The following is a 26,717-nucleotide window of genomic DNA, read 5'->3' on the forward strand; positions in this document are numbered from 1 at the left end:
ATACCTGTTGCTTCAATAACCACCTCTGGGCAGATGGCTTACAGATCTGAGCTTCAAGTCATTTTCCAAAGGAGTTTCAATTCATTGTCTTATTTTGCTGCCCTCACTACCCATTGACTTCTCAATGCCTTGAAATCTGGCTTCTGATATTGCCATTCTGTAAGTCTCAAACTCAACATTTCTAAAACTGAACTCAGTTTTTCCTCCAAATGCTCCCTTCTCCCTCACTTCCCTATTACTTTTGAGAACCCTACCATCCATCTTCCTGGGCTTACAACCTAGGTGTCATCCTCAACTCTAAACTCTCTGTCAACCTCATCCAATGTGTTGGATCCAACCTATATCCAATCTTTTGCCAGGTCCTATCTGTTCTGCCTTTACAATCAATATCCTTTGTAAACACCCCCTTCTCTTTTGAAACATTGTCATCACCCTGGTGCATGCCCTCATCACCTCCCATCTGGGCAATTGCAGTATTTTTCTGGCTAGTTGGTCTCCCTGTCTCAAGTTTTTCCTCACTCTCATCCATTCAGGTATTAAAGTGATCTCTGGGCATTTTTTTTTTTTACTGGCTGCCCCACTGTCCCTGGTGCCTGGAATCATCTGCCTCCTCATCTCCACTTCCTGGCCTCCTTCAAGTACCAACTAAAATCTGACCTTTTACAGGAAGTCTTTCTCAACTCTTCATATTTCTATGGTGTCTTCCCTCTGTTAATTATTTCCAATTTTTCGTGCATATAACTTGCTTGTATACATTTGTTTGCTTATTGTCTCCCCCATTAGATTGTGAATTCCTTGAGGTCAGGAACTGTCTTTTCCATCTTTTTGTATCATCAACATTTAGCACAATACTTGTCACATAGTGGACATTTAATTAATGCTTATTGGCTGACTGATATTAGATTGTGAGCTCCTTGAGGGCATGGACTATTTTTGCCTTTCTTTGTATTCCCAGAATTTAGCACAGTGATTGACACATAGTAGGTGCTTAACAAATGCCTGTTGATTGGACTTGAAATGGCTCCCATACAAGCTGGCAACAATCTCTTCAATTCTAGATCCAGTGACCTTATCTCAGTATTCATCCTCCTTGATCTCTCTGCAGCTTTTGCTACACTCCTCTTCCTGGCTTTGTCATTCCTTAGCTTTGTGATCCCTTTTTCTCTTGGTTCTGCTTATCTACTTAGTGGATTCATTGACTTCTAAATCTCTGTATCTTTTCCTAGGCTCTCTTCTGAACAGATATCACCAATGGACTATGGGTATCTCAGCTCAACATGTCCAAAATGGAACTTACGTTCTTCTCTTTTAAACTTGCCCTTCCTCTAAGTGTTATATTTTTGATGAAAGCAATACCATCCTCCTCAACATTAGATTCATATTCATCATACTTGACTTTTTCATAGCCTCCCCCTCCACATTGCCTTCCAAATCCAGTTACTAAATCTTGTCAATTCTCTTTCTACACCTCTCTTAAATCTCACATTGAAAACCAAGCTGGTTCAGAACCTTATATCTCACCTGAATTAATGTAATAGCTTTGTGACTGATCTCACTCAAGAACTAAATGCCTTGAAAACTATAATGGGACAGAAAGAAAACAATTCAATAAGAAATATTAAAACAATATCAAAAGACCAAAAATAATGTAAGAAAATCTATGAATTGTCATATTGAAAACAACTGACCTGGAAAATAGGTCAAGGAGAGAAAATCTAAGAACTACCAGACTTTTAAAAATCATTCTAAAATGCCTAGATACCAGAAAGTGTGAATGAAAACTGCCCATACCTCTTAGAACCAAAGTGGGCAAAGTGAAAATAGAAAGAATCCATTTGTTGCTTCTGGAAAGAAACTCCAAAATGATAACTTCCGGGAACATCAAAGCCCAAACCCAAAGCTTCCATGTCAATGGAAAAAAAAATACTATGAGCAGCCAACAGAAAGAGTTCAAGTACCAAGGATATGCTGTAAGGATCACACAAGACTAGATAGTTGTCCCCATAAAGGAGAGGTAAAACATAAAGACTTAGAAGTTCCAATGATAACTTCTCTGGTAAAACTAAAGAAGAAAAAATGGATCTTTAATGGACTAGAAGATTTCCAAGCATTCCTAAAGAAAAGGAAAGAACTGAGTATATATTTTGAAATGGAAAGACATAAAGACGTACTTTTTTGTTTAATTGGAAAGGAATATCCAGAGATAAAAATGTTTATGTGTTAACAGGGAAATAAAGAATAAATGTTATTTTAAAAGCCTATTATCTTTAATATCAAAGAGAAGGTGAAAATGACAGAGGGCTTGTGGGTGGTTTTGTTTTGTTTTATAGACTTAGGGGTAGACAAAAATAGGAAGGACAGGGGACTGTACTGAGAAAGAAAGGATAAGGAAGAGGATGGAAACCACTAACACAATAGAGGTGCATATGATGAAGAATATATAATCATGGAGAAAGGGATAGGGAAATGACATCCTATGAATCTGGCTTTCAACTGAACCAGGTAAAGGAAGATTGAACACAAGTACTCCACAGTGCAACACCTCCTTATCTCCTCTCCCCCCAGATTTCAGTATAGAAATATAGTCAGTAAATAAACATTTGTTATATCCTATCATACTGTGCTAATTACTGGGGATACAAAGAAAGGCAAAATATAGTCCTTGACTCAGAATTTAATGGAGGAGACAACACACAAACAAATATATACAAACAAGCTATATGTTGAATAAATAAGAAGTAATCAACAGGCTGAAGGTGCTAGATTTAAGAGAGATTGGGAAAATTTTTCATTACATTTAGGTACCACACTATGTTTATCAGTGTCCCAGTCATGGACATCTTCTTTTTCCCAGTCTTTGCTACTGCAAGAAGTGTGGCTGTACATATTTTGGTTGATATGAGACCTTTCTTTCTATCTTTGACCCTTTGAATATACACCTAGGAGTAGGATCTCCGAAAAGGCCGTTTTTTCTTTTTTGGCATAAATATTCTCTCAGAATTGCTGCATGATTGTAAAATTTAGAACTCCACAACCTTTAAGGTAAAGTTGTAGGTGGGCCAAAACAGCAATGGGAATAAGTGGGGATGAGCACACCTCAATGTCTTTCCAATGATGACCTTGGTGCATGAAGTAGTATAAAGAATATCACTGAGGAAATGTTTGATCAGATTAGGACATGGGTTTGCCATGGGGAGCGATAACCAATCAACAGGAGGCAGTTGCCTCTTTTGAGATTGTTGTTCAGTCATTTTCAGTCATGTCCAACTCTTTGTGACCCTATTTGGGGTTTTCTTGGCAAAGATACTGGAGTTGTTTGTCATTTCCTTCTCTGACTCATTTAATAGATGAGGAAACTGAGGCAAACAGGGTTAAGTGACCTGCCCCAGATGTCAAGTGTCTGAGCCCAGATTTGAACTCAGCAAGATGAGTCCTGACTGCAGGCTTGGCACTCTATCCACTGCACCACCTAGCTAGGAGAACAAAAGGATAACAAATCAGTAGACCACAGTTTAGAGTTGCCTTTTTTTGAGAAGGGGCCACTTAAAAAAACAAACCAACCCTGATACTCATGAAATATATAAAAAGAGACTAGAGAGAGGCCTCTTGCACGCTGGGTGGATTCCCTGCAGAGGATCTATGGAAGGATATGGCAAAAAATTGAACATGATGGTTTCCCCCAACAAATGAATGGAGTGGAGATTTACACTATTGCAATGAGTACCCACATTGATAGAATCACTCATCTACTGTAGTACTGAAGGGAGAAGTAGGTAATGATTGACTGATGGGTTAGGAGCCACAATCAAAATTCCAGGTAATGGGAACAGCTTTGAGAAGAAGAAGGGTCATTTCATTCTTTGAATAAGGAGAGGAGAAGTACATGAATGAGGACACTGGGCATTTTAGAGGAATTTCATGGATGGTATTTGTGTCAGATCCTCTAAATTTTCTGTAAGAGGCAAGATCATAGGTAGAAAGGGGGAAACACTGAGGGGCTGTAGGGGAGAAGGGAATCAGATTACAAGCCAAATAAAAGGTGAATGAAAGGAGGGTTACATAATCTGATTGGGCCCAATTGAGGTCAGAAAACAAACTTGCAGTGGATCCAAAATGGTGGGAGTTATCCACCATCAATGATGTTTCCCCTTGTTTCTCTCCTCCTCTTCCAATGCTACCCAACTGTGAAGACTCAGTTTAAAGCCCACCTCTTCTTTAGAAATTTTCTTGAGCACTTTATCCCAGACTGAATTTTGAATTCTACCAGCTCTAAACTCTTGTGGGAAGGTCTGAATTACTCATTTATAGGATATATCAAGGCTCTGTGATTTGGTTATTATTGGTTCTCTAAACACTAGCTTGGATCATAGACCCTCTATGACTTGGTGGATGGTCGTTTAGAATTGTGGAGAACAAACATTTCATCACCATCATCACCAAGCTGGTGATGACCCTCTCCAAACTTAGCTAGGGTGGTCATTAGACCACAGACTGATAATGTGTCACCAGTCCAGTATTTGAAACCTCTCTGGGATTTGGCAAGGTTTATATTCTACTTGAACAGCCTTTGAAAACCCAAGTTCAGTTCCATGGCACAGTGGAGCACGAATAGGGCAGGGGTTCTTCACTTTTTTTGTGTGTGTTGTAGACTCCTTTGTCAATCATTTGAAGCCTGTGGGCTCCTTTTCAGAATCATATTTTTAAATGCATAAAACACATAAAGGGAACCAATTTTATAAAAATAAAGTTATCAAAATATTAAAAAAAACATTTCACAGGCCTGAGGTTAAGAACCTCTTATCTTTTGAATGTAAGCTCCTTGAGGGCAGGTAGAGTTTCATTTTTGTCTTTATATCCCCAGTGTTTGGCCCAATGCCTGCCACAAGAGTGGTTGTTTGATCATGCTCATTGATCGACTGATTCACAGCATCTTAAATTTGGAGCTGGAAGAGATATCAAAGATAATCTAATCCAGCTTTCATTTTAGAGATGAGAGAAACTGAGGCCCAGAGATTAGGTTATTTGCCTAAGGTGATAAAGATAGTAAGTGGCAAGGCTGAGCTTCTAATTCATATCTTCTGTCTCCAAGTCCAAAATCTTTTCTTGTCTTTATCTCACACTGCCTTTTAATAATAACAATAACAGTTAGTATTTATATAGTGTTCTTAAGTTTGCAAAGCTCTTTACATGTACTATCATATTTGATGCTTACAATAACCCTATGAAGCAGGCACTATCATTGCCCTCATTTTGCAGATGAGGAAACTGAGGCATGGTCACACAGCGAGTATTTTCTGCAGTAGGATTTGAATTTATCTTCCTGACTCCAGGCCCAATGCTCTATACCTGTGGCATCTAGCAGCCTAATTTAGTTGGTTAGAACATGGAGCTAATGAGGTTATAAGTCTGATGTCCCATGTGGCTCAGTGAGCACTGCCCGAACTAAAATTCAGTTTTAGTCTCAGAATATGAGTGATCGCTTGTTAAGAGGCATTATTGATTACGAGGATAGAAGACGTCAGAGATTCTTGAGATTTCATAATTCTCCCATTCTACCCTTTTAATGAGACCTAGCTTTTTGGCAAACAGATGGTAGGGGTCTGTGTTCAGGTCAAGAAGACCTGAGTTCAAATTGCACCCCAGACACTTGCAAGTTGTGTGACCCTGGGCAAGTCATTCAATGCCCTTGAATGTCAGTTCCCTATCTCTAAAATGAGGGGGTTGGAGCTGATGGCCTCTAAAATTCCTTCCAGTGCTAGAACCATGATTTTATGAGCCATGTTTTCTTAGTTCAAGGTGAAAGTAGAAAAGCAAATTAAAGCATAGCACTTAGTTGATCATGTGATCATGGTATTTAATGATAATAACAGACAACATTCTATAATGCTTTAAGGTTGGCAAAGTGCTTTGCAAATACGAAAATCACTTAATGATCTTGAGAGGTGGGTGCCATTAAAAATCCCCATTTCTACAAATGAGGAAACTGAGGCAGACAGGGGTGAAATGACTTGCCCAGCATCCCAGAGTTTGTAAGTGTCCAAGTCCACATTTGAACTCAGGTCTTCCTGACTTCAGGGCCAGTGCTCTGTGCACTGTGGCACCACCTAGCTGGAAATGGCTACTTAGATTATTTAGTTCAAATGTATAATTTAAATGATGAGGAAACTGAATCCCTGAGAGGGCTTTGCCCACAATCACATTCATAAGGATTGCAGAGTCAGAATCCATGGTGTCTCCTTTGTATATGATTCTCATATGCACGCTATGAATCAAAAGACCTGAGTCTCATAGATGGTGAGCAGGAAGGGACCATGATGATCTCCTAGTCCATCATCTCCCATTTTACAGCTTAGGAAATGGGCTCAGAAAGATGACATCACATGCCCAAGGTCATACAGCAAGGAAGTGTAAGAACCGGTCTTTGGGCTCAGGGCAAAGCTCTCTTTTAAAAATCAGTGAAGTAATACGGATTCCTTGGATGAGGAGTTTAAAACACACAGGGGTGTATTGTATTCTTTCCAAGTTCTCAGGAGATTTGGAATGGACTAGTTATGGTGAATTTATTCAAAAACAGGGAAAGGAAATGTTTCCTGTAGTTATTTTTGAAATAGCCTCCTGGTTTAGCATGCTCTTTGCCACTTTTCTGTAGGTTTGGGAGATTTTCTCTATCTTCTTGAGGTGATGCTATTTCTACACCCTTTGTCAATAACAAAATGGTCTGACATTTTGCTATAGTGTTAAACTCCTCTTCTAAGGGTCCCTATTATTTGGGATGAGGGTGAGATGGAACCATGCAGGCTTCCTATTACTTCTGCTTTTCTGGCCGGCTTCAGAGAGCTTGGCTTATGCCTCACTCATTTCAGTGCTAATACTTTATCCTTCTCCTATCCCTTTCTGGATTTTGTCAGGTCTTCTTTTTAAATGACAATCCCCCTTTTCTTGGAAGCTCTCCATAAGTTCACGTCAGCAAGAAAGAGGCAGCAACTTTCCCATGCTTGGTTATCATTCCTGTCCCAATAAATAAGAAATCTATTTTCACTTTTAAAGACACATGTTGCTTGACCTTGAATTCCCCATTTCAAGGTGTTCCTGGAAAAAAATAGCTGTGCAAAGAGAATAGCTAGAGAACAAAGCAAATATTCCCCTTGACTTCCATTATAATTTCAGAGATGAATTCCCATCAGAACAAAAATGAATTCTAACCTTCCCTACAAGGAGAGTAATGTTCATTGATAATAATAATTTATATTGACTTTTGTGGTTTCTGAAGCAATTGCATCATAACTTGGAGCACTGGAAAGAGCCCTGGCTCTGAAGCCAGAGGTCTTGAGTTCAAATTTTGCTTCTGACCTTATTTCTGCATGACCTTAAGAATGTTACTCAACATCTCTGGGTTTAAGTGGAATGAAGGGGTTTGATGGGATGGCCTGTGAGGTCCTTTTCACCTCTAGATCGATGGTCTTATGAATCTAGTAAAGGTAGGATCCAGCCTATATGAATTTGCTTCTTTCTCTCAACCTTTGCAAGAAAACTGGAGGGTCAAGTAACTCATGCAATTAATGCACACAGGTAATTTAATTAAATTGATCCAGTAAACTTATTTAATGAATGTATTAAATAGAAACTATTTATTATATTTATCTACACATATTTATTCACATAATTATTTATAGTTTAATTAACAGAACTTATTTATTTATTGCTTATTTAATTAACTTAATTCAATTAAATTACATTTAAAATCCTCATGGATTCTATAAGCCTTGATGGTTGCCTATACTTTGGTATAGCTGATTAACACATTTCATTGGCAGAAAGGGGTTGTCTCTGTTGGGCTTTTAAAGCCCTGCATTACATGGCCCTTTCTTACCTTTCCAGACTCCTTAACATTTTTGACACTGTTTTGACACTTGCTGTTATTTGAACAAGACACTCCATCTCCTAACTCTGGGTATTTTCTTTGGCTATCTCTCATGCCTGGAATTCCCTCTCTCCTCAGCTAAAATCTCACCTTCCACAGGAATCTCTTCCTGATTCCCTTTAATTCCAATTCTCTTCCTCTGTTGATTAGCTCCAATGTATCCTGTATTCTTGATCGTACGTATTTGCTTGCCTGTTGTCTTTCCCATTATACTGAACTCCATGAGAGCAAGGACTATATTCTTCCTTCCTTTGCCTTCCTTCCTTCCCTCCCCAGTGATTATGACAATGCCTGGTATGTAATAGGAGCTTAATTTATATTTACTGACCCATTGCCTTTAAGTCATGATAATTCTTAGTGATAATGTAATGTTAATTCCCAGCTGATTATTGGCTAATGCTGGTGATGTGATGTTTGGTGACATGATGATAGTGGTTTTCTATAGCTAACATCCACACAAATAGAATTAGATACAGGACCATGACAGAATCAAATGTTTGCAAGTTGGTGAAGAAGCAGAGCCTGATATGTCATTAGCAACACTTACAAGTGCGTTGAAACTAATATATCCAAAAGTCTGATCAAATTTGTGTTTTTAAAATGTCACATTTTTCTAATAAACTTGGATTTGTAGCTACAAGTATAAAAAGTTTTGGGTTAATCAACTAAGGTGTGTTTGTAAAGGCATGGTGCCTGGTGCATATCAGGCATTTAAAAAAATACTGAATCCTTTCTTCTTTTTATCCACAATGGTTAAACAAAGTGGATGAAAAACTCACATTGCTCAGACTATGACGTGCACCTGGATGAGTAACCCAAACAGTTCATCAGTAAGTTGACTTTGGATGGGTATTGCTGATGGATAGCCTCAGAATTGGGTGGGAAGAGGTGACCAGGCTGGTCATTTCAGAAACTTGGCAGCATTTTTGATAATGTCAAAGTACTTGTTGGCATCAAAGTTTATCTCTTGAACACCAGTAACCTCTTGCTGATGCTATATACAAATCATGAAAAACCATGATCTTAGGAAAATGAAAACTAAAAACAACCCCACCCCCAAGGTTTTTACAAGCCACATGGTGGACATTAGCAGGATGTAGCACACTCCAACAATGACTTGGGCATCAGGGGTGATAAGGGATATTATTGAATAAATGTTGTCAGTCATGTAGAAAGGACAGGAAGGCTAGAAATGGACAGAGGGCTACCCTGATGTTTTTAGGAGAGTAAAAAAATATGAGTAAGATCTAGGGCATGTAGGGGATATCATCTATGGAAAACTCATGAGAAAGCATGGATGAAAACTATATGGTATGAGCTTTTAACAAAGAAGGTGTAGAAAGAAAATACTCACCCCCATGAAATCATGTCTACCAAAGTACTAGCTGCTGGGGGATTTTTCCTCTTCAGGAACTCATTCTTTGTAGAAGTAGTACACATTATACAAATGGTTCAAATGGAACAAATATGGGCTACATCATACAAATTCACTTTATAACAATTTTGCTCAAATACATTTATTCCATGACGTGGAGGGATACCATCAGTGCTTCCTAGGCTGTTTAATACTAGGTCCCCTTTCGGAGGCTGGTTATAAAGAGGAAAGAGTTTGAACTTGAAAATTCTTGTTTAGGCTATAAAACATTCCTAATACTTTTCCAGATGGCATTTGGAATGAAGAAATAGAGGGAAGAATACTAATTTTGTAATTTAGATAACATAAAGATGTATTATCTTTACTGGTAAATGGTGACTGAAAGCTATCCATTTAACTGGAAAGCAACTTTTATAGGTCAATTTAAAAACAATACATTCATTCTCTAGAAGTATATATTTACTCTTGGGAATTAAATTGGACTGATGAGACAAAGTATTATTTCATCCACCTAAGTGCTGAAGTAATTGATATCTGAACCAGAAAACTTTTCTATTAAGCATTACTAAGGATTACTGAATGTTTGCTTATTCCATAAATAAATCTTGATATTTCCATCAAGAAAAGTCAGCATATGCTTATTAGATTACTTTATTATTATTAAAATACAGCCATGCCTGTAGAAAAATATGCAGAATTGCATTCTTTTTGTTAGAATATATGAATAAAATCCCAGGCAAAAACTTTCTAAATGAAAAGAAAGAAATTCTGGTGGTAGGAAATTGTTATTTATTTGATGTGCGTAGACTACTCAGCATGAATCAAACTGAGCTTTTATTTTAACAAGAAAAATGAGTAGCTGCTCTGCTTTGCAATGAGTACTCTCCCTCCCCAAACAATACACAGTTTAGCCGTGATAACACAGCGAGCTCTTATGTGAATTCAGATGTCCATGGGTCTAATCATGTCCTCTGCTCCTTACCCTCCATGAAAGAAAAATAAAACAGTTTTACAGAAAACAAACAACAGATTTTGTAGACACACTTAGCCTATAAAACATTAGAGATGGACCAAAGGATACTAGATGCAGGGCTAGAAGGGACCTCAGAAGTCATCCATCCTAACCCCCCCAGCTACAGATAAGGAAATTAAGACTTGGCAATATTAAGTAGTTTAACAACTAAGATAACCTGGATGTTAAACATCACCTAATATCAGCATCTTAAAGGGGCTCCATATAATAATAGGAATAGTAATATATAGCAGCCTATGGTTTGCTAAACGTTTCTTACATAGGTTATTCAATTTGGCATATATTATTTGAGAGGCGAAGTCTTTGAGGGGAAGATAATTCTCAGTCTTAATGCAGCCTTAAGATTAGCTCGTATGTTCAATAAAATGTATTTTTAGATGGTTAACAATGGATGCTATTGGTGAATATTCATTTGGGAAATGCTAGTGTAGAAGGGAGCTATTCTGGGGGGGCCTCTTCAAGGGAACCTCTGTATGATTTCCTGACACTACCATAGGCTGCCTCCTTTGCCAGAAGAGAGCTGGGTATGTTTCCTGGTCGTGTGAATAATGAACTTAGTACTATTTGGGTTTGAAGAAGGTGATCTGGGTGTCGGCATGTTTTTTTGAGATGCTGCCACGTCTGCCAGCCCACATCTGCTCCCCATTGGGAGAATAGGAGGTATTAGTGAGACTCCAAGTTTTAATGATGGTAACTACATCTCCAGCAAAAATGTCAGCGTGGGATGGGGCTGTCTGTCCAAGAGCCCCAGGGATGGAGAGTCTATGACCTTCAGCGGAAGCTTGTTGGAAGATGTAATTGCCTTTACCTATTGTTCCTTGCTGTAATTAAAGCCCATTTCTTTTGGTTCTTGTTGCTACTGAGGTGGCTGGTACTTTCCCAGAACAAAAACCTTCCGTCAATATCTCTGTATGTGTGTGTTTGTGTGTGTGTGTGTGTGTGTGTGTGTGTGTGTGTGTGTATGTGCCCGCACATGCGTAACATCACCTCAAATGCAAATACTTCCATCTTTAGGCATCCATGTGTGAGTGCAACTGGGGGAAGAAGGAGATTGTTTTTATGTATTTCTAGGGGGCTCATTATGAGGGGTTAAGTGTTTTAAAGGTATCTGAGAGAATAAAAAATGGAAGCCTGAAAATTAAAGGCCAATGGAATATGGCCCTGGATTTGGGATCAAGAGAACCAAGGTCCAAATCCTACCATTGGAAATAGCTACATCACTACAGGTAAGCCATTTAAATCCTCCCCCAGCCTCAGTTTCCTCATCTGTAAAATGGGAATAATAATAATAGGGTCATTGTGAGGATCAAAGGAGATAATATATAAGCACTACATGAATGGGGGCTATTATTAGGACACAATTTCTTGGTGCCTCTGTTTTCTCATCTATAAAATGGGGGAGGTGGGTGTGGACTTGATGGGTTCTAAGGTCTCTTCCATCTATGACACCATTATCCTATGAAAATTCTAGAACGTATTATTACTTTATCACCATAGAGGCATTTATTAGGCATCTACTTTGTGCCAGGCCCAATGCTAGGCATGGGGGATAAAAAGATGATAACAAGATGATAAAAGCTTACATTTTAGAGGGAGAGAAGACATGGACACAAATAAGGATAGAAACTATTTTAAGAGACCTGAGCTGTGATTTCATTTGCAAAGGGAGCTTCCAGTAAGGAAACTCTCTGCACTTACCAATGCATGTTGGCTCTGCTCTGCAATGTATCTAGTCTTAGAGAATTTCCAGGGGCACAGAGAGGGTGTGACCTACCCCAGGGTCACACAGCCAGACCACGCTGACCCATGTCAGAGGCAGAGTTTGGACTTGGGTCCTTCTGACTAAAAGGTCAGCTCGTTGTTATACTTCGCTGCCTCTCACATGCAGACAATATACAAAGTCAGAATAGAAAAAAATGGATTTCCAAGCTTTGGTAGAAGACAGGAATGCCTTTGAGTGTAGAACCCTTGAAGAACTGTGTATTTGCCATCTGAGAGCAGAACTAAGTTGGGAGAGGCTCATCATGATGTTAGCCACAAGGTCATCAATGTTTTGGCCACAGAGACTCACCAGATAGCTCAGTAAGGCATAGAGGACTTGTGGTCTGCACTGGTGAAGGGATTATTCACACCACTGAAATCATGGCTCATGGAACCCTACAGCTGGATGGGACATTAGGGAATCATCTACTCCAGCAGCTCTTAACTTGGGCCCATGAGCTTGTTTAAAAAAATTGGTAACTGCATTTCAACATGATTGGTTTCCTGGCTAATCTTGTGTGGGGTGTGGAGAGATGAATCAATCACAGGAAACCAAGCACTTATTAAGCACGTACTATGTGCTAAATCCTTTACAAATATCATCTCATTTGATCCTCACAACCACCTTGCTGTTATTATTACCCCCTTTTTACAGGTGAAGAAACTGAGGCAAACAGAGGTTCAGTGAATTGCCCGTGGTCGCACAGCTAGTAAATGTCTGAGGCAGGATTTGAACTCAGGTCTTCTTGACTTTAATCCTAGCGTATTATCCATCTAGCTGCCAAGCATTTATTAAGCACCCGCTGTGGTCTGGGCACTGTATGTGGTTCTGGTGATACAAAGATAAAAATGAATCCATTCTACCCTTGCGGCGCTTATATTCTATCAGAGGGTGACTTGCCTGAGAACACACATGATCAGTGTCAGAGGTTGGTCTAGAACCCAGCTCTTTGGACTTCCAAGTCTCATGCCTTTTTCATGCCACCATCCTGTCTCTCAGTCTTGTGAGGTTTTAAAGAAATATAAAATGCCCAAACTTAAACTATTAATTATTTAGCACGACTCATACAACTGGGAAATCTGAGCTGGTCATCTGGCCTTTTATTTGTTCTTAACTAGGACTCAGGTTAACCAGATTAGACACATCTGTCACAAGGGCAAAGACTCTATTCTCCTTTGTTCTCCCCAGACAGATACTTTTCCCACAGCTCCTCTGAGATTTATGATTCATTATCATTTGTTGGATTTACAGCACCTTGAATTTACCTAAGCTCCTTGTTCAGAGAACACTCAGTAGTTCAAAAATTTGCTCTGAAAGGTGTCTTGACAAACTGGCCCCGACCTTTATTCCATTTGACATGAGCTATCTCTTTGTCCAGGTAAGGGTCCTGATAAAGGGCAGTGATTGGGACATGCCAGTAGGTGATGCTTACAGAGCTGTGACCTTAGGGCATGGGCTGGTCGATAACAGTCAGAGCTGTTGCTTCAAGGATTATAGAATTCCTTCAAGGTGATATAGTGGATAGAGGCTGGAGAGGGGATGCACCTTGACCAAAGTCACAGAGGTGTGACAGCAAGTCATTGAGCTGTGATTCAAATCCAGGTCCAGTGACTCCAAGGTGAGTGTACTTTCCAGGATTTCATGAGTCTTTCTTCGTTGGCATGATGAGAAAGAACTTGGCACCACCCTCTTGGTTATCTTGGGGTCTTTTCGAACCCTATTACCCTATTTGAAGACTAACCATTCAAAACAATCCTCTTCAAAACCTCAGCAAGTGTGGAGAGAAGGGGGAAGCAGAAACCAAGAGACAATAATAGAAAAGGCCCAGAGAAAAATTGGAAAGTCAGTAAATAGTAAAATCAAACATGCAGGCAATTATAATCATGCCTGATAGTACATCAAATAATAATAGTAAATTGAGTAGTAAATTTAATAAAATAGTAAAATCAGCATTTAGAAGAATATCACATCATGAACCTAAGGGTGGTGATGATGGACGTTCAGGAAATGTGGACTTTTTGTACATCCTAATAGTCCGTAGTTAGTTGTGCTCCATTCTAGACTTCACAGTTTCCACCTTCTCACCCCAAATACAGATATCAAGAGTTGGGTCCCATTTCTGATACCCATTGGCTTGGCACCCAGGTTGACTCAGTGCAAAGCATCTTTTCGTTTCCCTTTTCACTACTCTCCCTTTCAGGAGAGATGCTCACTCAGGACACTCCCCTCTCTTAAAAAAGAAAACAAAGAAAACTTTTTATACACTAATTAGATTTAAACTACTTATCTTTTCTGGCTTTCATTCCTTAAATTCAAAATAATAATAATAATAATAATAATAATAATAATAATAATAATAATAATAATAATGACATAGTATGTTTATTGTGTCCAGACTTTTGATTTCTTTCATGTAGGGAACTCCCAGTAAGGAAAATCCATTTACCAATACAGATGAGTACCTGCCTCGTAACTTATAATCTAAGAGGACTGATGGGGGCACTGAAGGTTACACAGAAGATGTGTGTCAGAGGTAAGACTCGAACACTGGTGTTCTGAGACTGGCTCTCAAGGCACTACATTATGAGGCCTCATTCTTATTTTACATTTCAATATAACTATGCATTTAGGTAAATATACCCATAAATAAAAATGGAGTTAAATATAACCATAAATATAACTCACAAATGAATAGGAAGATATTGGTTGTTACCTGTGTACATATACTCCACGTATGCAGGGTGCATTTTCGTGAAAACCTCTTTCACTTTCTCAATTTTGTCAGCCCTTACTTTTGTCGCAAATGGCGTGTACATGGCTGAGAAGGATTCTGCTCTGGTGAGGGCTTCTTCGATCATTGCCTGAAAGGGAAACAGAGACATGTGCAGAATGAATAAAAGCCTACCTACTTCTAAAAAGGCAAGAGTATAATTACCTTCATGGTTGACTTAAAAAAAAATAAATGTATCACACTGCAAAGATAACATATTTGGGTCTTGAATATTAATTAGGGAAAAATTCTAATTAGTTTTGGAAACTATAGTTTCATGTTCAGACAACCAATTAAGTGGAGAAAAAAAATTGTAAGCTAACTTTCTCTAAACTGAGTTCAAATTATAGTACAAATAAAAATGTATTCCATTTTACTTTCCAAGGTATCATCTTTTACTTGAGGGTTTTTTTCCTCCTAATTCTTAAGTCTAACACTGAAATTTGCCTACTCAGACTAATCAGGCATTGGAGGAGTGATCTTCAAATATGAATTCAGGTGACTGTGTGCAAACATGTTGACCATGACTTGGGATGAATAACTTCACCCTCTCCTGAGTATTTGAGGGAAAGCAATGCCTTCCTTCTGTCCCTCTTTCTAAGTCACAAGAACCAATGTGAACGTTTTTATTCTGAAGCAGGAACCAAGAAAACCTGGGTTTAAATGCTGTCCCAAACACTTAATAGCTATGGCAAGTCATTTAATATATCTGAGCCTCAGTTTCCTCATCTGTAATGTAGGGATGATAACAATACTTGGATCATCTACCTCGTGGAGTTATGAAGTTCTCAAAACATGATGTTTGTATGTGCTTTCTAAACTTAAAGCTATTATCATTGCTGTTGATATTATTTTATTATTATGAGAGAGAGCTTGGTGTAGTGGGTAGAATGCAGAAATTAGGAAGACCTGAGTCCCGACACTAAATTTAAGTTAACCTTAACCTTAACCCTTTCAATACTCAGGCAACTGTCTAAGGCTATAAATTTGAGATTAGTACATCTGCTTCTTTGGATGGACTTTTCACACTGGGAGTTCTCTACGTACTGTGCCAATAGAATCTCTTTAAAACAGGTTTTCCTATGTAATAATCTCCATAATGCTTATAGAACCATATGCCATTACCCTAGGCTTTCTACTATGTGTGAGTTTCATCATAATTGAAAAGAAGATGGCTCGGAATCTTCAAAGGGGATTTATATCCTTTCCCTACACTCACAGTCTCAAAGTGGGGCCAGAAAGCAGTAGTGACTATAGTCATTCCTCACTATAGAAACTGGTGTAAAAGGACATTACCAAAATCCATCTTGTTTCTAACAATAACCAATAAAGAAAAAGAGCAATCTGTATTTTCAAGTGAGGAAGAAGGTATTACAAGTGCCTTCTTTCATAAGCAATCTTCTGGTGGGAACAAGAAACAGAACCTCAATGATGGGGAGTTGTTTTCATCCTAGAAAGTTAGGTAAAACCTACAATTTGCCACTCCCCAAATGATGGCGACTGGCCCCAGACGTGTTTGCTTCTCCAGTAAGTGAGCGGCGAGAACAGGAAGTCATTTGGAATGTAGGAGCTGGCCTCTCCCTAAGAACGGCACTTGAGAATTGTGTGAAAATGGAGAGCCAGGCAAATTTACCTTGTGAAAGTGATGACATAGTTCATTATTAGTGAAAGGATCGTCTTTCTTCTGAGTCACTGCTGTCTAAATTGAAAGAAGTAAAAAATCAACTAGGTGAGGAGAGGGAAGATGTAGACGGTTAGGCAAACTGGAAGGCCTGGGTGGCCAGGGTGTGGGGACTCCAGCCAGGACCACTCAGACGGGAGCTGAGGCCTGGCTTGAGAGGCCAAGAAGATCTGGAAGGCTGGAACTCCGGAAGCCAAACTGGGCAACATTGGGCCTGGGTAAGAGGCTGAGTCGCAGGGACAGGGACCTAGAAGCAAGACAGCTTGACACCAAGCCTGAAGACTCCTACTTTTAGCTAGCTGAGGTAAGGAGGGTGGAGGTGTACCTCCTAACTGGAGTGGGGCCAGGTGATGGAAGACAGAGAAGTACTTGGCACACAGTAAGGGCCGTTCTTGTTCTCCAGTATGGCGCCATCTCTTGTTGGAGCTTCGCAGAGCTTAGCTTCCCAATGGCTGCCTTCGTGACCTTTCTGAATGTCTAGGAGGAAGTGACTTTAAGTTAGCTTTTGGAGAGCCTTGAGCTCCCTTGTTATGAGGGTTCTTTCACTCCTCAAATGATACATATGTTCTGCTCATGTATACCATATATGCCCATAGATTAAGAGGTAGAAGGGAAGTAATGGGTCATGTTCTACAGCCCCCTTATTTTTCAGATGAGGGAAATGGGTCTCAGAGAAGTGATAAGACTTGCCCATGATCATATAAGTAATAAGTTCCTGAGGTGGAATTTGAGCTCAGATCATAGAATCAAAGATTTAGAGCTAGAAGGGACCTTAGAAACCAACACAGATAGCCATTTCACAGATAAGGAAACCGAGGTCCAGCGAGTTTAAGTGATTTGCCCAAGGCTGCAGAAATAGTAAGGATCAGAGGAAGCATTGGAATTGAGGTTTCTCTGGATCCAAAGGACTTTTCATTGTGCCATGCTTTCTCCAAAAACATACCAGTAGCAATGTGCCTTCCCACAGCCATGCTTGACATGGCGCTGACTCAAGGCCTTTAACCTCTTTATCTACTTCCTCATCAGTAAAGTGAGAGGGATGAGCTTTTTGACCTTTAAGATCCCTTCTAGCTTGAAGCCTATGGTTCTACCACAATCCAAGTCCAAGGACAGTCAATGACACTGACTAGTGTCTTCTTTCACTAACGCCATCTCCAGGTGGTGAGTCATTTTTATATCTGGAGCCTCTCCAATACAAAATCATTGCACACAGCTCTACAGAAGGCATGAACATGTTTGTTCTGAAGAGACAGTCATCCTTGGTAGTCTAAGCCTCCACTTCCCCATTCAGGGTTGCCTCAGTGTCACTGGCATGATTAACTCCTCCACCCCAGGACCGTTTTTCCCTTCTACTAAACTGTTAGTGAAGTTGCTCATGACGAGGATGTTTTATTAGAATCAGGGCAGAATGTGACTGCTGTGGTTTCGATACCAAGGTGCTGGAGACTCCATTTGTCACAGTAATATCTTGTGACTTGAAGTCTGGCCTCAGGTTTTTAAAAGCTGAAAAAAGAAATCGAACCCTGATACTGTGAAAATGAAACTACAGGGTATACACACATTTTTTTTTCTGACAAGAAAAGCAGATCTTAGAAGGTTTTTGGAAATAGCGAAATCCTCAGAAATGAAAATAATATAAATTTCAGTTCAATTTACTTCTTATTTATTGTCCATTGGAGACTCCCCTTGAATATGGATATATAGAGAGGAAGGGGACCAGATGGGGAGCAGCAGCTGGCAAAAGACAAGACTTACAAAAATGGAGGAAGACGATAAGTAACGTTTTGTGATTCAATGAAAAGAAATCCACTGTGGGGTTCTCCCTTCTTTTGACACCTGCAGGAGCTGCCGAGAGCCTATGGGGACATTAGTTAAGTATTACATTCGAAAGCTCAGGCATCACTCAGTATGGTAATAGGCCAATTTTTTTTTTCCGATAGATTTCCTTAATATTGCATTATTTCTGAATTTTTGTATTCTCTCTTCCTTGGTAAATAAATAAATATTAGAAAAAGGCACTCTTGTGGACTAGAGAACAGGCCATTTGGTGATCAGCTGGAGTGACTAGGGGTGTCTGTCCTAGAGAGGAGAAGATATGATAGCTAAGTATTTGAAGAGCTGTCAAGTAGAGACAATCAGAATTAAAAGCAATGGTTAAAAATGGCAGAGAGGCAGGATATAGAAGACATATGGAGAAAAAGCACCTAAAAAGTGGAATGGGATGACACAAGTAGTGGTTCCTCATTTTGGGAGGTCTTCTAGCAGAGCCTACCTGACCACTTGCTGGGTGTGCTGTGGAGGAGAGTATGAGTTGGGTCAGACGGCCTTTCAACTCTATAATTCTGAGAATATGTGATTTGGAGCGCTAGGGAAGGGCACCTAGAGATTACAGCAGAGGCAGTGGGAGGGGATAGGTAAATAGGACTTAGTTGCATGCAAGATTGCTGACCTCAGGGAGCTGGTTTGACTCCAGGAATTTCCATGAGGCTGAGAGACTAGAGTTAGGATTTAATAATCAGAGAAGTGCAAGAAGTTGAGAAATACAGGTGCCCTAAGGTCCAAAGGCAAGTCTCCTGGGCTGCGTCTGAGAAGAAGAGCTGGTGCTCCAGGAAGTTGATTGCAGATCAGCAAAGATGAATAGAGTCCTTCATTCTTCAGAGTGACACATTTCTCCCAAGTGTTCTTCACCTTTTCCTTAAAGTTATATATTTTCTATACCGTCAACTATGCTCTAGTGACCATGGAAGTCCAACCCCGTTGTTGATTTGGTTATTTGAAGTACAGTAAAAACTCTTCGCATTGGATTAATTGGGGGGAGGGGATCTAGCCTGAGTCTTAAAAAAAAGAAATGAAATTTAATTGTTTTCAAGTGGCTACAGTAGCTCAGACCAGGCCAATGTTGTTGCCCAATAGAGAGGTCCTTAGAGGACCTGCTACAATGAATAGAGAAGAATGTTGTACAATTTGGATCTCAAATATAGATTAAATGGGCGCTTCAAAAATATTCAAGTATGCTTGAAAAGAGCTCATTTTCATAAGTAGTTGAAACATTCATTTTTTAATCTTGTTAATGATATTGGGGGGCCGGGAAGTGTGTTAATATCATCGATGAAGAAATATTAACGAGTTTAGAGAGGCAGGCTCATCACCAAGTCAGCCACAGAAGGATGAAATATCTGTTGCAACAACTCTTGAAAAATCACTTATTAAAGTTGTAGAAGGGTTTGCAATCTGTGGCTACTGGGGGTAAGGGAAGGCAGCAGGCACATGAATGAAATGTCAGGTCCTTGAAGTGATGAAGGTTCCCCAGAGGTCAGTAGGTGCTGTTATCACCCCTATTTTACAGATGAGGAAAATGACTTGGCCCAGGGTCACACAGCTTGTGTAGCACTCTAGCCACCTAGCCACCTATACTACTACTATTACTACTACTACTACTACTGCTGCTGCTGCTGCTGCTGCTGTTGCTGCTGCTACCACTACCACTACTACTACTACCACTACTACTACTACCACCACTACTACTATTACTACTACTGCTGCTGCTGCTGCTACTGCTGTTGCTGCTGTTACTACTATTACTACTATTGCTCCTACTGATGCTACTATTATTACGACTGCTGCTGCTGCTGCTATTACTACTACTCCTGCTGCTACTAGTACTATTACTGCTGCTGCTACTGCTGCTACTACTGCTGCTGCTACTGCTGCTACTACTGCTGCTGCTACTATGCCTACTACTACTGCTACTATTCCTATTGCTGCTACTGCTACTACTATTCCTGCTGCTGCTGCTGCTTTCTAAACATAAAATGTCAGTTGGAACCCCAAACAATGGAGCACATTTTCGGAATAAATGCAGGGGATTAGGGGAGTTTCAAATATTTCACTAAGATTCATAAAATCTCAGACTTTTACAGCTGGGGCAGGGCATGGTTCAATAGCATTCCTTAGGCCCAAGGATCACAGGGTTTAGAGCTGGGTGGTCTCTAAGAGGTCATCTAGTCACAGAATCATAGATTTAAAGCTCGATGGGACTTCAGAAGCCAGTGAGTCATTCAATTACTAATTTTATAAATGAGGACCAGAGAGACTATATTATTTCCCAGCATCATCAGCCAGGACATGTTACAAATATCTTTAAGGATTTATCCAAGCTCACACAGATGGACAAACTATGGCTGGAACCCAGGCTCTGGAATATCAGGTTTTTGTATATGAATCAATATACTTGATAATTTTAGGCAGTCAATGAAAAGTCTCTGAAGGGGAAGAAAGTGGAAGTTTCTGACTTGTAATGAAGGCCTACCTCTGGTTCCCAGCAAGGCCACCTCTACCCAAAACTAAGTAAGCCAAGTTTGTCACTAATGCCTCACGTCCTCTTTTGGGGAACACAGGTTACTTTCTGAGTGTCCCTTCCCCTCCTGCCCCCAGACTCCTTTCCGTGGATCCCTGGTTGGCCTTGTCTTTCCTTGGCATTGTCCATATTCTAGACCTCTCCCTTTTCTCCTCCTCAAATCTTCCCATCAGAGTCTATCTAAACTGTGTTCTTGGGTCTTATTTGCTCTGCTTTCCAAGGTGAAAGCTGGTTAATGTGTTATACTTATATAAGCCACTGTCCTAATAGGTGGCAATAGCTTGAATGAAAAACTACATATGAAGCACTGGTTGTGCTAAGATCTGGGGATGCCCATATAAAAGTGACACTGTATCTGTCCTCAAGGAGCTTACATTCTACCAGAGGAATGATGTAGATAAGTTTGGAATGCAGGTGGAAAGGAACAAGGCAGGAAATAGGCCTGGTTTGGAGATGGCTGGAAATTGGTGGTGGTCTGATTCTGGGCAAGATCCACTGATTTCTTGCACATCACAGAGGAGGGCATTACTCCACCCAAACAGCATGATTTAATTTAACAGGGACCTTCTTAAGTTGTAATGCCTTAACTCAAAGGAAAGGCTCTAGCAGTGGGTATTTTAGGCATCATGGCAGGCTGGTAGGGCAGTCTTTTACTACTCAAGCATCATCTCAGAAGTAGCTTCCAGCTCTGCCCATGTGTAGATCTGATTCTGGCTATCAATATCATTAATAGGAATTGAGTTGAGTACTAATGGAACCCCTAAGTAACTGGGGACATGTAGGCATCCAGTATGGTTGGGCCCCTAATGAACCACTGAATTGGTCAGAGAAGACAGTGATGAGTAGGGCATCTGAGAATGGTCAGTGAACTTGGAATGACCCAGGGAGAGAGAGGACAAAGGAAGGGGCCAAGGGCACTGAGCTCAGGGAGACTAGGATGGATCAGATGTGATGTGACCCCCAGATTTTTTTAGTTTCAGTCTCTGTCACATAATCGTTTTTCTTGTTTTGTGTTTCTTTTCTTCTCTTCTCAACTGTTTTCAATATAGATTAAAATAAATTAGTCTGAAGATCCATTGAGCTTTTTACATGTCACAAATTCCCACTAAAGGGCTCCTTGAGACAGGGAGATTTGCTTCCCTGGTAGCCCCTACCACAGTATTGTGCACTCAGTAGGTGCTTTATAAATATGGACTATTTTTGTTGAAGTCTTTGAGGCCTTTTCATCAGTAATAATAACAATAATAATAATAATAATAATAATAATAATAATAATAATAATCACTAGCATTTATACAGAGATTTAAGGTTTGTGAAGTGCTTATGAATGTTAACTCACTTTATCCTCACAATAATCCAGGGAGGCAGGAGATCTCATCTTCCCCATTTTACAAATGAGGAAACTGAGGCACAGAAATTAAATAAAACAAGCGGGTTGGACTTTAAAGTTCCCTTCTGGCTCTAAATGCATGATTTCATGTAGGTAATGAAAATGGCATCCAAAGGGAGGTCATCTTATGTACTCAGATACACAAGTCTTTGGGTCTCAGAACCCAAGGGGGAACTAAGGGCCTTCTTCACAATGGAGGTCTTCAAACAGCACCTGCTATGGGTGACCATGTGTTGATTATCTTGTAGAGAAGATTCTTGTTGGGCTGAATGTTCGCAGAGCTCCCTTCCTACTCTTAAACAATGGGATTCTGACTCAGGTTGAAACATCACGCTAGCACATTGTTCTGCTTGGAATGTTAGAGCCAGGGGCACGCGGCCTCGGAGACTGTCAGGCCCAATTCCCTCATTTTGCACACCAGGGACCCAAGGTCTAATAACCACGTAGGTACCTGATATTTTGAAGCGGCTAATTGGTGCTGTGAATAGAGTCCTGGACTTGGAGTCAGGAAGCTGTTGTTCAGTCATTTCAGTCTTGCCCAACTCTTTGTGACCCCATTTGGGGTCTTCTTGACAAGGAGACTGAAGTGGTTTGCCACTTCCTTCTCCAGCTCAAACAGGGTGAAGTGACTTGCCCAGGGTCACATAGCTAGTGTTTGAACTTAGGAAGATCAATCTTCTTGACTCCAGGCCTGGCACTCTATCCACTATGATGCACCCGGCTGCTGAAGTTAGGAAGACTAGAGTCAAATGCAGCCTCAGATACTATCTGTGTGACCCTGGGGCAAGTCACTTCACCCTTCTGCCTCAGTTTCCTAACCTGCAAAATGGTAATAATAACAGCATCTATCTCCCAAGGGTTGTTGTTAAGATAAAATGAAATAGTATTTGTAGAGTACTTTGTAAACCTTAAAGTGCTATATAAATGCTAATAACTCTTTATTAATATTATTATTATCTGCTATTTAAGCTAAGCACTCATGAAAAATGTATAACCAAATGCAAATTAAGAACTGGGATATCCTTCGAACTTCTGATAGCCCAAGCTGAACCTAAGATTTGTGTGTTATACTCAGCAACTCAAAGAAAAAAACCCAACTGTTTAAGGTAATTCATTATTAAAGGCATTAAATAACTCATAGCGTTTTCTTCATAATGAAGAATGCAAGTTTTGCTACTATATTCTTTAACTGTAGCCCCTGCAAGTTAGTTAATTTGGAAAATCTAATTATCTTGACATCTCAAATTAACCCAAAAGACAAAAGTCTTTTTTGTCAGGTGGTGGGCATGCGCTCTCTCTCTCTCTCTCTCTCTCTCTCTCTCTCTCTCTCTCCCTCCTTTCCACAATAGCTGGGTATGACTCTTTATTGATGATTTTTGTTAATGTAACAGCATGTCACAGTAACAGATGTATGAGGCAACTGTTAGCCCTTCTCTTGCCCATTACTGTTTTTATGCTGAAATGTTTCCTTCCAGAAATATGGGCGTCCTGCTGAATAGCCTGCACTCTATGCCTGGCATTTTTCTAATGTAAGGGAATATCTGGCAGTTTCACCATTAAGTCTGTCTGCCCAACGATGTGAAAGTTATAAATATCTTCAGGCAGTTGTAATCATCTTATATTACTTTTATTTTATTTTTTCTGGAAAGGGCCAAAGGATGTCTGAACATGTCCTTTTTTCTCAAGGAGAATACCACTGCCTCCTGCACTAAGCTCCTCATTAATTCTCTGCCTTATGTCTTCTAGCTCTCACTTGCCTCAGACCGCATCTAGGACCAAGCGAAGTAGAGTCTTGCTTGGCAAGATGTACACTAAGTGTGTACTTTCTGAGAACGACAGCAGGACAAACTGTATCTGACAAGTTCTGAGAGGATGTAGGGGACACAGTGCGGCACAGGAGAACAGGAATGGTGGCTCCATGGTGGCTGGGACTTTACTTGTGTTTTTGCTGGTGTGGGGAATTTCCAGGTAAAGAGACTGTTCTCTACCAGCACAGGTTGACACCCATCTCTGCAAATTTTACCTTCAGGGAGTTTCTCTAGGCTCTGAGGTTGACACAGCCAGTGTGTGTCAGAGGAGGGATAACATACAAGGAGGGGCCATGGGTAAGTCATATAGAGATTAAGTGACTTTCCCAGGATGACAAGCTAGTAAATATATGTGGTAGGATTTGAACCCAGCTGTTTTTGACTCCAAATCCAGTGCCCTATCAATGATCTCTTTATCTATCTGCCATCTTTCCTCTCTATGGTACCCTGTCCCAGTATGAAAATTTAAAATGGAGGTGATTTGAAGGTTGCATTTGGATATTCTATTGGGTTTCAGGGCTGGATGGTACATTAGGATTTAAGATTTGGAGGCTCCTTTGGAAGATCCAATGGGGATGACTGGGAAAGTATTCTAGATTTGGATACAAATGACTTGGATTCATATGTTGGCCCTGCTGATACTGCCTGTGTGACCACAGGCAAGTTGCTTACCCACCACAGGCCTCAGTTTCCTCCTTGATAAAAGGAAGGGTTTGGAGATCTCTTTCAGCTCTCAATCTATGACATCATCTTATCCAATGACCTCATTTTACAGATTGGGAAGATGAGGCCAGAGAGGCCAATGAACTTACTGAAAGTCACATAGCTAGGTAGTGGCACAGTTGAGATCAGGACCCAGCCTACCTTGATGATTCTGAAATGTCTTGTAGTATAATGATGGGGTCACTTGCCAAAGAGTAGTATTTGCCATATAGAGAGTCTGCCTGGGAGGTTCAGTTATTCTAGTGCCAAGACGACTTTGGTATATATGAGCTTAACTCAGCTTTAACAAGATGGCTGTTATAGGTTCAGTGACATCAATCAAGCTGGAAGGGACTTCAAAGGCATCATTTTACAGAGGAGGAAACTGAGGCAAACAAGGTGAAGTGACTTGTTTAGGATCACACAGCTAGTAAGTGTCCAAGGCCATATTTGAACTCAGGAAGATGAGTTCCTGACTCCAGGCCAGGCACTCTATTCACCGTGCCACCTAGTTGCCCCTTATACCACCTTGCCTCCCATATTTCTAAGGACACTTTCCCCCACCAAGAGACAGGCAAGAAAATTTGAGGTCTGTTCCTATCACCTCACAATGAGAATAATTCAACCCAACAGCCAGGTTGCCTCCAAAGTTCAGAAGAGGCACTCCCTCCCATTCTTTAAAAATGTTATTATGTTCACTGAAAAGAAGGAAACAAGTACTTACTATGTGCCAGCCGCCATGCTAAGTGCTTTCAAATACTCTCGTGTGATCCCCACAACAACCCTAGGGGCAGGTGCTATTATCATCACCCCCTTTTTACATTTGAGGAAACCAAGGTAAATTAAATGCCTTGCCCAGGGTCACATGGCTAGTCAGTCTCTGATTTCAGATTTGAACTCCAGCCCAGAATTCTTTGTCACCTCACTGCCTCTAAGGAGCTATTATTGTGTCAAAAGAAAAAAAATAAAAATAAGCATTTGAACTGAAGCCCACGCAGAACAATTCCAGCAGAAAACCTAAAGAGATTATATGAATGTCTGTGACTTCTGTTATTTACAAATCTTTTTGAAAAAGTTTTATTGATAGATTTTGTTTCCACATGACAAACATTTACAGAGTATCCCCGCTCCACCAGAGGTGTCTCGTAACAAAGCCAAAACAATTAGGCCACACAAACAAGACAGCGACCTCATCGGATAGTGCATGCCACATTCCACACCTATAGCAACCCCCCCATCCTTTTTAAAAAATTGTTTTAAAAATTTTTTTTTAAAAAAAATTAACAAAAGTTTATTTTTTCTCCCCCTGACCATCGAAACAAAAGAGAAAAGCGAATCAAATTATTATAAACAAATATGCTTCATCAAGCAGCCAGCTCCCTCTTTGGCTGTATAACGGGCACACACACACACACACACACACGCACACACGCTCTCTCTCCCCCTCTCTCTCACACATCTTGTTCTGTACCTCTTCTGCCAGGAGGCAGTGGGTAGTATATTTCATCATCAATCCTTTGGAATCATGGAAGCTTTCAAAGATGCTGGTCTTTTACAGTGATGTTGTTTTGTATGAATCACTCTCCTGGTTTGGCTCACTTCCATTCTTCATCCGTTTATGAAAGTCTTCAAAACTACTCATTTTAGTAATATGTTATAGTATAAATTTTTCTTCTGTTCTGCTCATTTCTTTCTGTACAGGTTCACATGCATCTTCCTATGTCTTTCTGAAATCATCTATTTCCTCACTTCTTACAGCATAAGAGTATTCTATCGCATGCATGTACCATAACTTATCCAGCAATTTTCCAATGGATGAGCATACTTCTATTTTCCAGGGTTTTTTTTCCATCATAAAAAGAGCTACTCTAAATATTTTGGTACATATAAGCTCTTTTCTTATTTCTTTGATCACTTT

General features: G+C 40.1%; 1 protein-coding gene across 2 annotated transcripts in view; it reads right to left on the reverse strand.

The window, feature by feature from the left end:
- The window catches only part of SPATA16 (spermatogenesis associated 16), a 302,953-nt gene that overhangs the window by 67,385 nt on the left and 208,851 nt on the right, over nucleotides 1-26,717 (reverse strand). For both annotated transcript variants that reach the window (XM_020980514.1, XM_078147301.1), the window contains exon 6: nucleotides 14,805-14,952. In XM_020980514.1, coding sequence (XP_020836173.1) covers nucleotides 14,805-14,952 — 148 coding nt within the window. The remainder of the gene's footprint in view (nucleotides 1-14,804; nucleotides 14,953-26,717) is intronic.

Source organism: Phascolarctos cinereus, unplaced genomic scaffold, assembly GCF_003287225.1.
Source record: "Phascolarctos cinereus isolate Bilbo 61053 unplaced genomic scaffold, phaCin_HiC Scaffold_7;HRSCAF=346, whole genome shotgun sequence".
Lineage (NCBI taxonomy): Eukaryota > Metazoa > Chordata > Mammalia > Diprotodontia > Phascolarctidae > Phascolarctos > Phascolarctos cinereus.